This window comes from Cavia porcellus, unplaced genomic scaffold, assembly GCF_034190915.1.
Source record: "Cavia porcellus strain 051 isolate PalLab524CR breed Dunkin Hartley unplaced genomic scaffold, mCavPor4.1 scaffold_22, whole genome shotgun sequence".
Classification (NCBI taxonomy): Eukaryota; Metazoa; Chordata; class Mammalia; order Rodentia; family Caviidae; genus Cavia; species Cavia porcellus.
Genome location: NW_026947505.1, coordinates 21,020,504 through 21,039,187, shown reverse-complemented (window position 1 = coordinate 21,039,187; position 18,684 = coordinate 21,020,504). Strand labels below are relative to the sequence as shown.

The following is an 18,684-nucleotide window of genomic DNA, read 5'->3' as shown; positions in this document are numbered from 1 at the left end:
TTCTTCTGTCTCCATCGGTTTTAACCTGTTGTATCTTATTGGATTTTATTATATGTGATAATATAAACAATAACTTTTATAGACAAGGAGATTATACAGAAACCATTGTTCATTTTCTGTTAATTGATTCTAAATACCCTATAATACTGTCATTCTCTTGAATGGTTTGACATTGTCTTGATATGTTTGATGCTACAGTATATGAAGTTATACCCAAAGATTTTAAGGGAAGAGACACTATGGTAACTACTATTATGTTGAGATTATCTTGTGGTGAAACACTATTTTGCTTAAGTGGCTATGTTTTGACCTGCACTGTTTTGTTGTTATGCCCTCTTTTTTATCTCAATCTCCTTTTTTATTATCTACTTTTTCATTTTTATCCTTTTAATTAAGGGAAAAATAAATAAAAAATAGCTGGATATATTATAGTAACCCACTTTGATTTCCTATTAACTTGACTTGAAACCCTGTATTGCTCTCACCATCTTGTTTTGACTGATTTTCCTCTATTCTGTTATGCTTGATAGTACCAAGTTCGAAAGTATAGGCAACAACTATGAAGACAATAAGATTCATTATGACGCCCATTCTGGTTGACTATTATCTTCTTTTGAAGTCCTCTAATGTCTCCAATGTTTTGGTTTTATTGGTCTTATTCTTTACTGTTTTGTTCAATTTTTCTATAACTGATGATATAGGCAATTCTTTTTAAGATAACAAGAGGCATTATGGTAACCATTGTTGATCACCTTGTATTTTGTTTTTACATTATGTATTATGTCCATCCTTTTGACTTGACTGACTCTGTCCTATTATGTCACATTTGGTTTTACTTTCTGCAAAAAAAAGTAATAAGAACTGTGGGAGTAATAAAACCCAAAATGTGTAATTTTCATTGTACAAATGAAAGGAAAAGAAAATGCTCTAAAGGATATAACTGCATATATATTTAAGTGTATAAGATAGATAACGATATTACTGAGTTTTGTTGGATCGTTGAACAAAACTGTTTGCAGTCTCACTGTTTGAAAGCCCCCTCTATATGCTTTAATTTTGTAACTTGAACGACTATTTCTAAGATGACAATATGTAATTAACTAGTGATTTCCTACTGTTTATTTTTTCTGAAATTCTGTATAACTTGTACCCTTTTTCTGTTTTTTTTTCCTTTTTTCTCCTTAAATAAAATTTTAAAAAAAGAAAAGCCAAAACAAAAACACCCCAATGCTCTAAAAAAAAGTCTAAATCCCAGCACATGGAAGGCTGAGGCAGGAGGATCACCATGAGTTTAAGGCTAGCCTGGGTTACATAGGTGAGTTAATGACCAACCTGTACTACATAGTGAGATTCTGTCTCAAAAAACCAAAATAAATAAATTAATTAAAAACAATAGACTAACAAAAAAATTTTTAAAAACCCAAAATGTGTAATTGTTATTGTAAAAAAGAGAGGAAAATAAAATGCTCTAAAGGATATAACTGCATGTATGTTTAAGTGTGTAAGATAGATAACCATATTACTGAGTTTTTGTTGGATCATTGAACAGAACTGTTTGCAGTCTCACTGTTTGAATGTCTACTTTATATGCTTTAATTTTGTAACTTGAGCAATTATTTCTATGATGACAATATGTAATCTATTAACTAGTGATTTCTTACTGTTTATTTTTTTGAAATTCTGTATTACTTGTACCCTGTTTCTGTTTTTTTTCTCTTTAAATAAAATTTAAAAAAAAGAATTCCACAAACTGAGTTATTAAAACAACAGAAGTATATTGTCTCATGGTTCTGAAGTTAGTCATTGGTTCTTTCTGAGGATGTGAGGGAAAATCTGTTCCAAACTTCTTTTCTAGCTCCTGGTGCTTTGTTGACAACCCAGCATCTCTTGACTTGTAGATTCATCACCCTGAGGTCTTCTTTCATCTTTGCATGATAGCATTATCCCTATAGTCTATATCTGTGTCCAAATTCCCCTTTTTTATAAAGACATCTGTTATATTGGATTAGGGATCACCCTATTAACTTCATCTTACTTAGATTAGCTGAAAACATCCTATTTCCAAATGAGACTACATTCATAGATACTTGGAGTTAGGCCTTCAGCATCTTTTGACAGGACATACTTCAACTCATAACAGACAAGGGACACAGTGCAATCCATAGCCCATTTTACAAGTGAAGAAGCCAAGGCACAAGGAGAAAAGTGACTTCCTTAAGGTCACAGAGTTAATATACTCAAAAGTGTCTAAAATAGGAGCAGAGGAATCTAGGGACAAATTTCCATGGAAGGCCATGCAGGAGACAGGCACAGGACCCCACTTCAGGATCATTGTGGACAAGACCAAACATAAGGTTCCTTGCCCAAGAGCAACTCAACCATACATTTGTCACCAGCTTTTAAGGCAACACAGTACAAAGGTGCTTCCATGCATCAGGGCATCTTGCACCAGACAGTGGCTGACTAAACCAATAAGGTTCTCCAGTTGGAGGACAGACAGAGAAAAAAAGCAAGAGCACTCATTATCCCTGGGAGCAGAAACAGAAACACAGAGACAAACCAGAAAGTGTTAGACAATATAAGCAACAGGCAGCCTAGACCATCCTAGGAGCTAAAGATCGACAGGGGAGAGGAGAAACGAGACGGATATTAGCTGAAGCAGTAGGGGCAGAGACAGGGGAGTCATTACAGGATCAAAGCACACCTTGAATTAGGGGATAGATAAAAGACCATGTGCACACTCTGTACTCTGCCGTCAGCCCTCTGGTGCTGGGACAATCGTGTGAGGTCTAATTTCTACATCTGATGGCTTTTTACTAAGTTTTTGAATGTGATTTCAAGATTCCCACTTTTCTTACTTAAGTCTCCTATTTCACTTTTTGTTTCTTATAACCTTAACTCAAATATCAAGAGAGGTGGGAGAAAAACAAGTTGCATATCATACCCTGGAAGCCAATGGTAGAGAATGTTTCAAGAAGAAAATGATCAATAGTGTCAACTGTTACAGAAATTGCAAGATGAGCACTTTATAACTTTCAAGTAACAGTACAGGGGCAGGGATTTATCTTAGCAGTATAAGCACCTTCCTAGAAAAGGGTGAGGTCATGAGTTCAATTCCTGATACAAAAAAAAAGGTAACAGTAAAGATCTGCTCAAAAAGTGAGCACCAGATGAAAGGAGACAGGGCAGGTTCTAGGAATGAGAACAAGCACAAGAGATGAGTCCAGAAAGCCATAGAAATGACACTTTCAAGAGGCTCAGCTGTGCAGAGGAAGGGGAACCAACCATACTCTGCGGAGAGGCCGTGAAGGAGTGGGAGTGATTTTTTTAAAGATGTTTTGACATATTTAAATGCTGATGAAAACCGGAAACTAATGAAGGTAAGGATAAAAAGTTCTCAAAGGAAAGAAAACATTCCAAGGGACAATGTTGCTGAGGTCATGAGTGCCCAGGTAGAGAAAATAACCTGAGGTAGAAGAGGGAGAGAAGGAAGCTTCTGTGGATGCACAGAAGGCTCTATCAGGAGGCCACAGTAAAGGCGTTTTCTGTAATGATTTCTACTGGCTGAGTGAACCTGGAGAGGAGATTACCCACTGAGAGGGAAGAGGGAAGAGGCAGAATAACAGCTTTGAAAGAGAGAAAAGTGTTTGCAATAGTCGTTTCAGAAAATGTCAAGGAGATCTCACAGAAAAAAACACTGCAGGATGACCAGTTAGCACCAAGGGCTGCGCCAAGATCAAGGACCACAAATTGGGGATGCCACTCAGCTGCGATTGTATGTGATTTTCTCCAGTCTCATTCATGGTGCAGGGCAAGCAGCAGAAACACTGGTAGTTGAGGATAATTTAAAGTTGAGGACAAAAGCCCAAGGCAACCAGAAGCTGTAAGAGTGAGAGAGAATGAATGAAGAAATGAGCCATAATATCTATGCTGGTTCCAGATGAATGGAGATGGACAGGGTGAGGGGGAGAAGATGTGAGCACAAGGAAACTCAGGAGGTCCAAGAATCGCTGTTGGGGAGCAAGAGGTAAAACGGTCTGGAGCAATAACAGATTGGAGAGATTGGAAGATTGTATGCATGTATGGGGGCATCACACTGAAATCCAGTAATATGTGCAGTTAATACATGCTAATAAATTTAGCATATTTGAGAGTTGGAGAAGTTCTAGGTGATTAGAAGGTGCAGGTATGACATGTGTGCATGTGTGTACACACACGTGTGTGTGTGTGTGTGTGTGTGTGTGTGTGTGTGTGTGTCATGGTTTATGTCAGTGGCCCCCAGGCCTCATGCATTTACATTACACATCTGTGATTGGTTCATTGTCTAGTGCTTGGATTGATCGTGTCAGTGCCCCACCCACAAAGGGGTGGAGCCAGGATGTGATGTAATGGCAGGAAGAAGGTGTGTCTCTCTCTTTTGCCGGTTTCTGCCTTGCTGTTTGCAGCCGCCGTGAACTGCATCCCGCCATGCCAGCCTGCCTTGGAGCCAACTATGTATGGACTGAAACCTCCAAAAATGGTAAGAAATAAACCTTTCCTTTCCCAACTTTGGGCTTCAGGTATTTTGTCTCAGTGACCAGTAAAAAGCAACTAAGACAGAATGTGTCCTCTCTTTCTTGGAGGAATTTTCTCTCCGTCATTATAAGTGATCTTGGGGGAGCAGTTCATGTTCGTGCCTCACCCCCACTCCACCACATGGCTCCAGCAATTGGCTGGAGGGTAGGCACAAGGGTCTTCTCAGTTTGTGGGTTGTACTGACCAGCTTTCCTGTCAATATGGACAATCCCTTCTGCAAAAGGACAAAGTAAGGCCAAAATGTAAAGATAAGCAAAACCAAGTGGAAATAAGAGATGGACCGAAATAAAGAACCCAGACAACAATTTTGAAGCCCCGGGTCTAGCCATGTTGACAGTAGTCTACACCTGAATCTTTCAAATGAGCCTTCACAATTCTCTTTTCAGCTCAAAGTAGTCTACACTGCATTACTTTGGCTACAGTCCAGGATGTGAGTGGCTGAGGCAAAGGGAGGAAAAATGTTTGAGAACTGAGAAGGCCCAGGAATGAAGGATGAGGTCGCCTGGGTTGGCCTTACAGGCATTAAAGTCACCCAAAATGAAGACATTCATGGGGTGCAGAAGACCACTATAACTTTTGCAAAAGTCTAAATAAGGAGATTGGACAGGATACTACTAGGTAAAACAATGAAAACCATGGAAAAGTATGCATTTCTTAGCAAGAGCTTCAAAACAATGATGATTTTTACACAAAGGCAAAAGAATGAATAACAGTATGGGCATTATACCAGGGAAAGACAAACGCAGATTCCACTTGCTAATGAGAAGCTAAGCAGAGCGGATGATAATGTAGATAAGATCACTAAACTGGGAGATGACTTCCAGGTCAGCGGTTGAACATTAGACTCCACCTCTCTAAGCCCTAAGTATTATTATGATATCACCATTAACAGCTCTTTGATCCAGCACCCCTTGACCTTGAACCACTATTTCTTCCTCTGTAAAACAGTTAAAACTGGAAATGTAGACAGATCGTAGGCTTACACTTTCCCCCAAAATATTTTAGGCATATATTTGGATGTCTCAATGACCTAAATACCAAGTAGCAATTTCATCTTTGTATTTGGTAGAAGAGTTACATTAAATATTTTAAGACCTTATCTAAAAATCACATCAGCCTAATGTCAACTCTGAAATGTGTCACAGAGGGAAGCCAGCAACCAACTGGCATTTCAAAAGGAGGGAAATGGCTTCACTAATGGACTCTCAACTTCTCCAAATGGCAGATAAATAGCTAATTTGCATATGAACTATATGTATGTACAGAACTGATTTTTCTTATCCCACATGCCCTTTCCACTAAGCCTCAAGCATTATATTAAAATATTTTAAATATTCCTATTATGTTAAATATTATTATGTATGTGCTAGAGTCATACAGTAGAAATATTACACAAATATATATTTTCACAAATGAAATATAATAAAGTGAAAGTACAGTACCAACTACTAAATGATTCTTCCAGGAATCCTGACATACAGTTAATGATAAGTCAAAAACAAAACACACATGCTTTTAAAAGATACTGTTTAAAATGTCTTTGGTAGTGTAGGAAATAAATTTCCAGAGAAGATGAATTAAATTTATTAAAGATTGTATTTGGAAAATGAAAACTGAAAAAATATATACAAACACACATCCCAGTGACCATATTTCTGGACGCCTGCTCCAGGGACATCGTGAGGTCACTTCCTTCACTTGGGCAGAGGCATGAGTCCAAAGCAGCAGCTGAAGCATCCAGAGACTGTAGAGTTAGTATTAGGGTTATTGTTAGGATTAGGGTTGGGGTTAGGGTTGAGTTTAGGGTTGGGGTTAGGGTTAGGGTTAGCGTTAGGTTTTGGCCTGAGAATGTAAATATATCCCTCTGAAAAGCTTCAGGAAGTTCCTCTGAGTTCTGGTGGGTCTGGACCTCTGGTGGGTCACACTGTTGTCCCCAGTCAGGGCCGCAGTGTGCATTTACTGACTAGCATAATGCACCTTCCACCTGCCTTGCAAATCCAGGAGCGAGCTCTCAATATGGGCTGCTCCCCGAGCAGAGCTCATATTCCTCTCCCTCTATGTCTCTGTCATCCAGTATGTGTCCCTCATTTGCTTTTATTTTGAGTCTTCATTTTTCTTTTCACCACCTACATTTATTAGCAACCTCATTCAAAGAAATTCTCTTTTCCTCCCACTTGATCACTTACATTAGTGACAAACCAAACTGGACAGGAATCAAATCAAATTTTGCCATAAGGCCCACAGTGAACCAACCCATTAAATTTGATTTGATTCTTGTCCAACTCAGTTTGCAACCAAAATTGTGGAAATAATTAAGATTGTAAAGCAAAGCACCACTGTATGTTGAACAAAACTGTGGATTCTTGGGTTTTTAATAATTGAAAGAATCACAACCAAAGGAATTCCATTGATCAAGCTTAAAAATTAAAATTAAAGAATGTCATCCAGGGGGGTGGGGATTTAGCTCAGCGGCGTAAGCACCTGCCTTGCAAGCAGGCAGTCGTGAGTTCGATCCCCGGTACCAATTAAAAAAAAAAAAAACAGTGTAAAAACAATGTCATCCAGTACTGAGTCCACATTCAAGTTTGCTCAATTGTGGCAAGAATATTTGTTTGCTTTTTTATCTAATCTAGTCTCAGACTTCATAATTGATTGTTGTCTCTTTAATCTCATTTCACTCAGGAGCACCCCCAACTTCTTTGTATCATTGACTTTCTGGCAGCGCATAAAGAGTTGTATATTTTTTATTTTCCCTTAATAATGTTGGGGGGTACTAGATCTGCTTTTCACTTTAATAACACATTAGTGCTTCCTTCAGAAACTATTTAAAAAATACATTGACCAGGGATTTAGCTCAGTGGCATAAGTGCCTACCTGGCAAGGGCAAGGCTGTGAGTTTGATCTCTGGTATCAAAAAAAAAAAAATGCATTGCATGTGGTAAAAATAAGATGAATTATTCAAAATAAAAAATTATTCAAAACAGATAACTCCATGATGCTTTTTTGGTTTGATGTGGTCTTACAATGATGGGAACTAATCCAGGGCCTTCATAGTGAGCTAATTCTCAGTCCATTACTTTTACTTTTTTATTTTGAGACAGGGGTCTCCCTAAGTCATTAAGCTGCCCAGGCTGGACTCAGACTTGCAACTTCCTGTCTAAACCTACCAAAGCACGGGCATTAGAGAATTCAGTCACCATTCCCAGCTCTCACTGATGTTAAGAATATGGTATACTGAAAATATTTGTGCAATAGAAATTTTAAACATAGAGAGTTAAAATAAAATCTCAATCTTGGGAAATCATCTTTTCTACAAATGTACTTGACGCATTGGTAGATAAAACCATATGGAATCTCCTCACCTTACAGTTTTGGTTAATAAAAGGTTTCATTCTTCAAGATCTGAGATCAGGTAAGTGTGATAGAATGTGCCTATAATCCCAGTTGGAGCAAGAGAATAAATGTTTAATGCCAGCTTGAGCAACACAGGGGAGATCCGTTTTGAAATAGAAAATAGATACATTTAAATATTTTTAAAAAGAGGCTGGAAATGTAGCTCACAGGTGCAGCAACTGCCTTGCATGTGTGAGGCCCTGGGTGTTCAATCTCCAGCACAGGGAGAAAAAAGTACCGTTGTTATCCCTGTTCCAACATTCAAAATTACTACCAGATACAGTCTGGTAGGAGCATTCAGAACAAAGCTTTTTATTGAATCTCAGGCCTCTCTGTAGTTTATCCAAATAAATTAGTTGCATTGCTTTTCAAAGAATATAAAAGTAGAATACACTTATCACTCTGCCATTTGGGGCCATTTATTACTAGTCATGGGGATGTTTTTCTTCTTCATGCCAAAGAAGCACCCAGAATCAGTGAGACAGAGCAGCTCTCAAGGCAGAGCCAATGTGCCACACATCCGGCTCTGTCACTAACCTTCAGCCACCTTCGGGAGCCCCAGAGTAGCTGTACAACAAAAACACTAACTCTTCCCCATGTCCCCCCATCAGATGATGACATATTATATACATAAATTGAAATGTCACATTGTATGCCATAATACACCTTTTGTGTGTCAAACAAAAAAGTACATATCAGAAATAATTTTTGCAAAGCTTCTCCACATGGTCATTATGAGTTAAAGTGGCCAATAAGACATCAACTCAGCATTTGCTGGCACTTGGAGACCAACAATGTTAATTTATCATCCCATTCACCAGTCTAGCAGAACTGTCAGTCTCTGAATGCTAGCAAAGTAAATAATAGGTGTTTTTCATGTTAAACATTTAGGCTGGCACCTTGAAGATCCTTCTCTTCCCAAGATGCATTCTCACCATATCATCATCAAAGTATACAATATTCACATGCTGATCAAATTTCAAAGATATGAGACACTGTGAAATTGAGACTTGAGTCTACCTCTTGGTTTCACTCCCTTCTAGAAATAAAAAGTTTCAGTGAAGAAGCTTCTGGTGGGCTTGTGGATGTCTGTTCAGCCCAGCAGTCATGTCTTTGAAGCAGGTACAGGTCACAAAATGATGCTGATGTGAATGGATCAGTCTTTCAAGACATTTGATGATCTCATAGTCAGGAAGAGCCAGCATGGCCATATTCAAGCCCAGCATCTGGGAGACTATTTCCCTGAAGTCTACCAGCTGCAAGCAAACAGAAAGACATTAACAGATAGAGCAAATGTACTAGCTACTGCTGGATCAGATACAATAACCACAAATTCATGAAGTAGGCAGATTGACCTACCCACTTTGGCTTTTTTCTCTCATTTGTAAGTAGACTTGTTGCTAAATTACTTCTGAAATCTCCTCAAGCAATATCATAACTACCTGTAAAATTCTGATGATCCAGATAGAGCATTGGATCCTAAGTCAAGAACTTCAGTTAGGCAACCATTAATAAGGTTTTGATCTCACTAAGACTCATTTTGTGAACACCATGGGTGTATTAATCCAATATGCACCTGTCTGAAATTCAGAAAAAATGAAATGATGACTGTGTACACATTTTGCATACTAGAAAGTACTATACAAATATTAACATGGTTGCCTCCATGGATTATCACCATTTGTGCACTGAAATTTTGCCAGGTTAGTGAACTTCTTAAACAAAAGGAAAAACAAATAGCAAAAAAGAATGAGCAGAGGAAAACAAGAGAAATTCTAAATTATTATCACAGAACAGACCACTATGTGATTCACTATTTGTCCATACAGAGAGCAAAGCTGTGTAGTGGCAGGTCCTTGTGATCCTAGCATGCAGGGAGTCGAAAGCAGAAGGATTGCAAATTCAAACCCAGCCTGAGCAACTTAGCAACTTAGTGAGACCTGTCGATGTCGCTCCCGGCCGGCAGGAAGGACACACGACAAAGTCTGGCAGTGGACAACCTTTTCTTTTATTTTCTCTCCGTACAGCCTGCCCTGGGATCGCTCCCAGCCGAAGCCTCCTCTGGTCCGCTCCCCGCGGCTCCTTCCGTGCTTCGCTCCGAAGCCTCTACCGGTCCGCTCTCCGCGGCTCCTTCCGGGCTTCGCTCCGAAGCCTCTACCGGTCCGCTCTCCGCGGCTCCTTCCGGGCTTCTACTTCCCCCCAGGGGTGGCACCAGTATATATACGGATACAGTGTCCAATCATATTAAAGTAAGCAAGGCAAGCTGATTGGCTAACATATTATTGAGCGGGTTGTTTACGCGGTAAGCAGGAAACTAACGTGCTCGATGGGAGGGGTAATCTAACTCAGGCTTTACTCTTTACCACAGGCCGCATGATCGCTATATGCGGCGGCTCGGCAATGTGGTGGCTCCCAACAGAGACCTTTTCTCAAAACAAATTTATTACAAAGGGCTGGGAATGTAGCTCAGTGCAAAGGCTCTGGGGTCGATCCCTAGCACCACCAAAAGCGGGCAGAGAGAGGAACAGCCAGGGGAAATTGTTGAAGTATGCTCCAGACCCCTTCAAGTTCTTCTAGTCTGGCTTCTGTGGTTCTAAGGTTAATTCAGAAGCAGGTGAATCAGAATTATCTGAATAACACCTCAGGAATGCACCTTCCACCTAGAAAAGGTATGATCCAACCTGAGATGGAGTTACCTTAAAGCATACCAGACAAACATGCCCGTCCTAAGCTCATTTACCCTCCCAACCAGGATCCACTTTGGGAAACATAACATTCTCTCTACCCACTTTGATTGGGATGTTTGTGCATTCCCCTGACCTTCACATTACAATATGATGGCATCAGGAGGTGGGACTTTGGGAGTCAGTAAGGTTTACATAGGTCAATGTTGGCCCACCCCCCATTATGGACTTCAAAGTCTTACAAAAGAGGTGCCAGAGAGCTGTCTTGTTCCTGCCATCATGTGAGGGCTCAGCAGGAAGCTATCATCTCTCCACGAGATGCACAACCTGCCAGCACCTTGCTCTTGGACTTTTCAGCCTTCAGAACTCTGAGAAATACTTACCTTGTTTATAAGCCTCCTGATTTATGATATTTTATTATAGCACCTAAACAGACCAAGACACCATAGTCTCCCAGATGAAAAAGTTTCCCTCAAACTTTCCTTCCCATCCCTTTGCATGAAGTCAAAGATTTTAATTCTTGAAATGCTTCCTTTTTAAGAACATTTGCTCATACAATTTGGCTTTCTCTGACTCTGCCTGACACATGAACCGAAGTAGGGGTAGCCAAAGAGGTAAAAAAAAAAATCCCAAGACCAGAGTCCAGTCACTATCCTTTGAGCTCCAGAAAGAGAGTGACACATGAAAGCCAAAGGCACTGGGGTCAGGCTGCCCGGGACATATTTCTTTATGCCTGACCTGATGTGCTCACCAGATAAAATGCTCCTCCTTGCAACTGGCCAATTAATACTTTTTATGGCTTACATCTGTGCTTGGTTGACCATGAGTCTGGGTGACACTGTTTGAGATGGGAGACTGTTTCCTGCAACTGATCTCCACAAGAGATAAAGTACCCACACCCCTCAGCCCCCACCCCGGACTCAAGCCCTGCTTAACTTAAAAAGATCTGGGATGATGAAAACTCCAGAGACAAACACCAAACATCATAAAAAACCTCGACACCAGCAGGGCCTGGTTATTCACTGCCTTTTTGCTGCTTTGATTTTAAAACAAAAATCTTTTTCTTACAATCCATGTTATGCAGTCATGAACTGCTTTTTTTAACTGGGGAAACCATCATAGTTAATGCCAAAATAATGTCACAGAGTGGGTAGATAGATTGAAGTGGTATAGAAAACTTTTCAGATTGCTTTTGAAAAAAGACATGTAAATGATGCTCTTTTTGGCAGCACAAATAAACTGAAGTGACTTGCAGAAGATAAAGGCTTCCCCTGTGTGAGGGTGACACGGGAAGTAATGAAGGCGTTCGTGTTTTTTAATTATCAAGCTTTTCACAAACAAAACTTCACAAACAAACAAAGTTTCAGCCCCAGATTTTTTACCTACCTGTTTTTCTCTCTTTTCTGCTTCTTCAAGAGACTTTTTTAGCATCTTCATTTCACTGGTCACCACTTCTATCATACGTCTCGCCCTTTCCTTCTCCTCTTTAGCCTCATACTCGGCGGTACCCAATTCTGACTTGGCAGACATTAGCTGCTTCTCAGCTTTCTCCTTCATCTTCTCCAGCTTGTCTCTGGATCTATTTAGGTCTTCAATAGCTTTGGTCTGTTCCAAAGTTTTAACCTAAGAAGTCAGAGGAAGACAGATGATTTCTTCTGCACTTATTTATGAAAACTGTATAATCACAACAAATCAGAAGTCAGCAGAATTCACTCAGCATCTTTATGACTAAAGCATGAAATTTATTGCAACAACTACATAGACTTTGCTAAACATGATGAACTGAATGAACACCTCTTAAAACAGTTATGATTTATAAACAACATACTTTAGTGCCCTTATCTGGAAAATCAATGAGATAAGATTGTTGATGGCATGATTCTTGGGTGAGATTAAAATAAAATTCATGAGTAATTTGTAATTTCTGTCCCTTCACTTGGCCATTGTCCCTTATGGGTAAATGCTAGGAAGAACAAAATGTCCCCTCAAGGTGTCCACATAGAAGCCCCACCTAAATCTCCTCAGCAAGAGTTCGGTTTTGTGGTGAGGAAAACCTAGAGCAGAAATATCCAGAGGTGTCTTCTGACTTCACCCACAGTCAGGGAAGTAGAAGACAAAAACCACAGCCATGACAAGCAAAAGAGAGCGGGGAGACTCCCACTGAAGAATTATTCCCAGGCTTCAACCAGAACAGAGTATCCTAGAGTGGGAGGCACGCTTTCTTTATTACTTTATTATTTAAGACTCTTATACCAGAGCTTCTTAGGAAAGAATTTAAGTCAGAAAGAGAAAAAAAGAGGTTGAAATTCTGATGTGATCAGCATGGGTAACTCTTTAAAACGCTGTGCAAATGAACTAAACCAGACACAAAAAGGTAAATTTTGCATAATTCTACTTACATGAGTTACCTAGAAGAGACTAATCCATAGAGACGGGACAGAGTGACCAGGTGCTGAGAAAAGGGGGCTGAGGAAAGCCTTCTGTGATGGGCACAATTTGGAAATGGATGGTGGTAGTGATTGTACGGCAGGGTGAATGCACTTTATTCACCAGAATATGAACTTAAGAATGGCTAAGATGACAAGTTTTATGGTCTGTTTATTTTTACACAACAAAATTAAGGAGTACAGGGCAGTTTTGTACAGATACAAATATTGTTAAATGACTTTTTTTTTGGAGGCAAGGTCTTGCTATGTACTCCAGGCGGGACTTGAACTCTGGCAATGATCCTGCCTCACCCTCCCCAGTGCTGGGATGACAGGCATGCACCGCCAGACCCAGCTTTAAATGACTTCTAGTGTAAATCCAAATGAGCCAACACTTAATACCCATTAGGATGGCTAAAATAAAGATGAAAGGCAATGACAAGCTCTGGAAAGCATGGGGGAGGTGGGGCTCTCATACGCTGTTAGTTGGAAATGGTGAAGCTGCTGTAGAAGACAGTTTGTCAGTTTTCAAAACGTTAAACTTAGTGTTACCATACAATCCAGCAATTCCACTCCTACTCGTATGCCTTAAAGAACTAAAAAAAAAAAATTATGTCCACACAGAAGCCTATACAGATATTCATAGAAGTATTATTCATAATTGCCAAAAGCTTAGAAATGACCCAAATGGGCATCAAGCAATGAATGGAAAAACAAAATGTGGTGTAGCCTTACAGTGAAAGCTATTCAGCAACAAAAAATAATGAAGTGTTATGACATGCTACAACACAGATGAACCTTCCAGGACATCGTGCTGGGGGAAGAAGACAGCTACAAAAGACCGCATGTTGTATGATTCCATTCGTATGAAAGAACAGAAAGAGCTCAGAGGCTGTGGGAGGGGAAATGCAGAGTCCACACTACTAGATGTTGGAAGGTAGAATGGAGGAATAGGGGGTGATATACTTTAAATTGTTGCTGCTCCTGATAAATGAGAGCTCTGTGTGTGTGTGTGTGTGTGTGTGAGACTGAGACAGAGACAGAGACAAAGACAGAGGGCATGTGTACACCTGCATGTCTTGTTTTGTTTGAGCAGGGTTGGTTTGGTTTGGTTTGCTTTGCTTTGCTTTGCTTTGCTTTGCTTTGCTTTGCTTTGGCTTAGTTTGGTTTGGTGTTTTTGAGTAATGATAGAGGTCAGAATTATCCTTTAGTTGTTGGGCTGCTGGTTATTTACTGAAGAAGTTTCAGTAGCTCACTGACACGGATCATATATGCATCCCACACTGACACCTTTACCCAGCCTTGGGCTTTCTTACCTTCACTGTGGCTGGAACCTGCACTGGAACACAAGTTGGCCTGGTCTCAACTCTGGAAGTTCTTACGGTCCCACTGCAAGGTCCAAGGAGGGGTAGACACTATTCTAGATTGGAATTAGGACCCGATGTAGATGAACTATGACTGCCTGGGAAACAATCTTGTGTGACTTCACTAAATTAAGAAAACCTAGGCTGAATACATGCTGAACTCATAAACTACAAACTAACAAGTTTTTAGCAACTAGAACACATACAACTTCCTAAGAAATTGAATTCTTTTTGCTTTGGGTTGAATGTAGGGACTCCCTGAAATTCATATGTTGAAGTTTTAACCCTAACTTGATATTATTATGAAGTGTGGGGCTTGGGTGGGTCATTAGAATACATGTCCTTTAGAAATAAGATCCCAAGGAGCTCCCTTGACCATTCCACCACATGAGGACACAGCTGGGTGTAATATATGAATTAGAATGAAGGCCTTGGCTAGATATAAAATCCACTGGCACTTGCTAAGCCTTCAACTCAGGAAGAACTAAATTTGTTCTTTATAAGCCATCCAGTTTATGTATGCTATTTTGTTACACCAGACTAAGACTAAAATAGATACTTTCCGAGACAGAAAGAGGCTGATAACAGACATGCTTGGAAAGGTCACTGCCATAAAACTGGCTCCATCCCAGAGAGACAAAATGTCTTGGAAACCAACAGTAGCCACAGAACTTGCTGTCAAGAAGGCAAAGAACAACAGCTGCAGCTCTGGAAATACACAGCAAATGAGGTGCCACAGCTGAGGGGAGAGACTTTGCACTGGGGTCGATGAAGTGACACCAGTAGAACAAGCAGCGGAGACAAAAAAAATGCCACCCACTAAGTTGAGGTCTAAGGGGCTGACCTTGAATATCATTCGTGGATCCCAGGTATATAACTGTGTTATATACCATTGTATGAGAGTACTATCTCAGTGGGAATTCCTGAGTGTGCTGACTACATTGTGGTGAAGGAGAAAATGTCTTTGTTATAAAAAAAAAAAGTACACTGGAAAGTATTTAAGTGTGAAATATCAAGATGTTCACAATTTTATTCTTAAATGATGTCTTAATTACTTTCTCATTGCTGGGACAAAATGCTTGACAACCATGAGTTAAAGTAGGAAAGGTTTATTTCAGCTTAGTTTGTGGAGCTTTTGTTTTGCACTTGGCTGGCTCCAAGACAGGGCAGAATGGCAGAAGGTCATGGCAAAGCAGAGACATTCCATGTCGTGGCAGACAGAAAGTAATAGCAGAATCTTCCTTTTCTTTTTTAAATTCTATTGGTTAGTGCCACTCACACCCAGGGTGGGTCCTCTGTCCCTATTAAATCCACACCAGAACTATGCTAAACCAATCAGTGGACAAATTCTCTCTCTCTCTGTCTCTTTCTGTCTCCCACTCTGTCTGTCTCTCTCTTTCTCTCCTTTCTCTCCCTCATCACCCTGTTTCCTGCTCTTCCCTCTCTCCCTCATATTAGAGAAAATACAGGAATTAATAAAGTGCTAACTATATGAAGAGTAAAATGATATGCATAGTACTATTCTTGAAAGTCTATAGATTTAGGCTGCCAGTAAATATGGGGGATAGATAAGGGAAGATTACAGAGGCTCCCTGAAACAGTCAACTTAGATACCGAAATAATACAGTGTGGAGTCTCGGACAGAGGGAGATGAATCCTCTCAACCCAGGAAGAAACTAAAGTAGTCACACATGCAGTCCCAGTGCTACTATTGGAACAGCTAAGATTCGGTGCTCCCACTGCAGTGCCCAGACTCATGGGGCTGCAACTCATTGAGCGACCTGAATTCCTGCCCCTTCGACTCACTGGAACCACAGTTGCACTGAAGTCAGAGTTCGGTGAGCCCAATGCAGAATGGAGCTGGCAAGGGACCTGTATCAACCTGCAGTGAGTGCCAGGAATAAAACCCTTCCATGGGAAAGGGGCACCAACAGGATGACATTTTGGAATCGGGCAGGACTGGCAAGAACAAGGAACAGCAGTGACTTCAGTCAGTTGTTCCCTTCCCAGACAAGATTGGTGGGGTATGCTTGGCCTGAGTCACACCCCTGGCTGAGACCCAATAATTTGTCCCAAACCAATTCCCTATATGCAGCACACACTAATGCAGTAAAGGCCTCGGCAGGTGGACTGACCTGGAAGGGGAGGGGCCAGCATACACCACCCCTGTTTGCATCTCAATAGCACACTAGAATGGGCAGGATCACCTAGCCAGCATGCTTCAGAAGAACCATAACCAACAAAGAAAGGGACTGGGACCTCCTCTATATGCTTATATGGAAGAAACAAAAAATATGAGAAGAGAAAGCAACAAGAAAAAGTCCCCAGCCCCCAACCCTGAGAACATTAATCCAGGAGAGGTAAATACAAAAGAGATTGAGGACAGCAAACATGCAATATCAGACACGGCATCAGTGGACATAAAGAGATACCTCTCTTTGGGACCTCATAGATGAGTTCAAAAGTGAAATATTTAACCAAGTAAAGCAAGATATAAGTAGATTAATAAAAGAAATGCTAAGCACCTCTCAAGAAGACACAGACGGAACAATGGAGGAGCACAAAAAAGGAGAGAATCATTTGATGAAGAATATAAAGAAAATATAGAATACATGAAGCAGATTCAAAGAGATTGCCAGGAAATAAAAAACTCCATTGAAAGCTGGCAAAACTGCTTGAAAGAAACTAAGGATAGATTATCCAAACTGGAGGACAGGTTTGCAATATGGGATCATGAAAGAAAAAAATTTCTTAAAAATAACAAGGAAACAAGCACTAACAATACAAAGGCTAGAAGATGACAAGAGGATCTATAACTTAAGAATAAAGAATGTGAATGAAGAAGCAGGGGTACAAACAAAGAAACTACAAAGGCTATTCACAGAAATAATTAAGGAAAACTTCCCAAACATAGGAAAAGGAGATGATATCAGATGTATGAGGTATATAGAACTCCAGCCACCCACAACCAAAACAGAGCTACACCCAGGCATATAATAATCAAGTTCCCAGAAATTCAATATAAGAGCAGAATATTAAAATCCATCAGAGACAAGAAACAGATTACCTATAAAGGAAAACCCATCAAAATCATAGCAGACTTCTTAATACAGACCATCAAATTAAGAAGAGCTTGGAGTAAAGTATTACAAGCCCAGAAACAAAATAACCTCCAGCCGAGATTGATGTACCCTGCAAAACTGTCTATAGAAATTAATGGAGAAACAAGATGCTTCCAAGACAAAGAGGAACTGGGGGAATTTGCAACCACCAATCCAACTCTACAGAGAATACTGCAGGACATTCTAGAGAAAGAGAAAAGTACCAGGATTCCAGCAACAGTGGCAGAGAGGCCTCAGTGAATGGATCAGAAAGTGGAATGAAGAAGAAAAACAGACAATTAATGGCAGGAAAAGAGCACAACAGAAATGAGGCAGAGAAGGTTGGCTATAATCTCTAATACAGATGGCCTTGATACACTAAAAACAGAGAGACAGAGACAGAGAGAGAGAAACATAGGCAGAGTAGATCAGGAGGTAGGGTCCACCAAGATGCTCTTTATAGGAAATATAATTGACCAGAAAAAGGGTTTACAGACCGAAAATCAGATATGAGAAAACAATGTGCTATATGACAGAGAACCAGAGAGAAATAGAGAACCAGAGAAAAATAGGGGCAACTAGACCAGTATTTGTGGACAGATTGGAAAGACAGGCTTTAACAGGTAAAGGAATACAACTAGAGATCGAATCCAGCAGGGAGAAGTTCGGAACTATTTAGGTAAATACAGGTTGCTGCCCCAATCTAAAAACCTAGGGTGTTGGTGAGTCCCAAAAATGCACAGTGCACCCTGGGGGAGTGAAAGAGGAGGAATAGTCTTTTTTAAAAGACAGCAGAAGATATTGTTACTAGTGTATCAGGATTTAAAACCCATATTACTCTCACCACTTTGCTTAGATAGATTTTATTCTGTCCCAGTTTGTCTACTTGCACTAGATCTGAGGGCACAGACAGCTATCCCAAAAATAACAGGATATAGTACAGTAACCTTCTTTAATTTCCTATTAACTTAATCTGGAGCCCTGTACAACTTACACTGTTTTATCATGATTGATCTTGGTTAAATCTGGTTTGTTTGATTGCTGTTTGTTATTGACAGATTTTATTCAAAACTGTTATGATTGATAGTATCAAGTCTGAGAGTATAGGCAACTACACTGAAGATGACTATGATACCCATTC

At 40.1% G+C, this 18,684-nt stretch overlaps 1 protein-coding gene across 2 annotated transcripts in view; it reads right to left on the bottom strand.

The window, feature by feature from the left end:
- Positions 1 to 7,303: 7,303 nt before the first annotated feature.
- Ccdc170 (coiled-coil domain containing 170) overlaps positions 7,304 to 18,684 on the bottom strand; it is a 91,131-nt gene continuing 79,750 nt past the window's right edge. For both annotated transcript variants that reach the window (XM_063232913.1, XM_063232914.1), the window contains exons 10-11: positions 12,039 to 12,275; positions 7,304 to 9,224 (exon numbers count right to left, since the gene is read on the bottom strand). In XM_063232913.1, the coding sequence (XP_063088983.1) occupies positions 9,024 to 9,224; positions 12,039 to 12,275 (438 nt within the window). In that variant the 3' untranslated portion in view covers positions 7,304 to 9,023. The remainder of the gene's footprint in view (positions 9,225 to 12,038; positions 12,276 to 18,684) is intronic.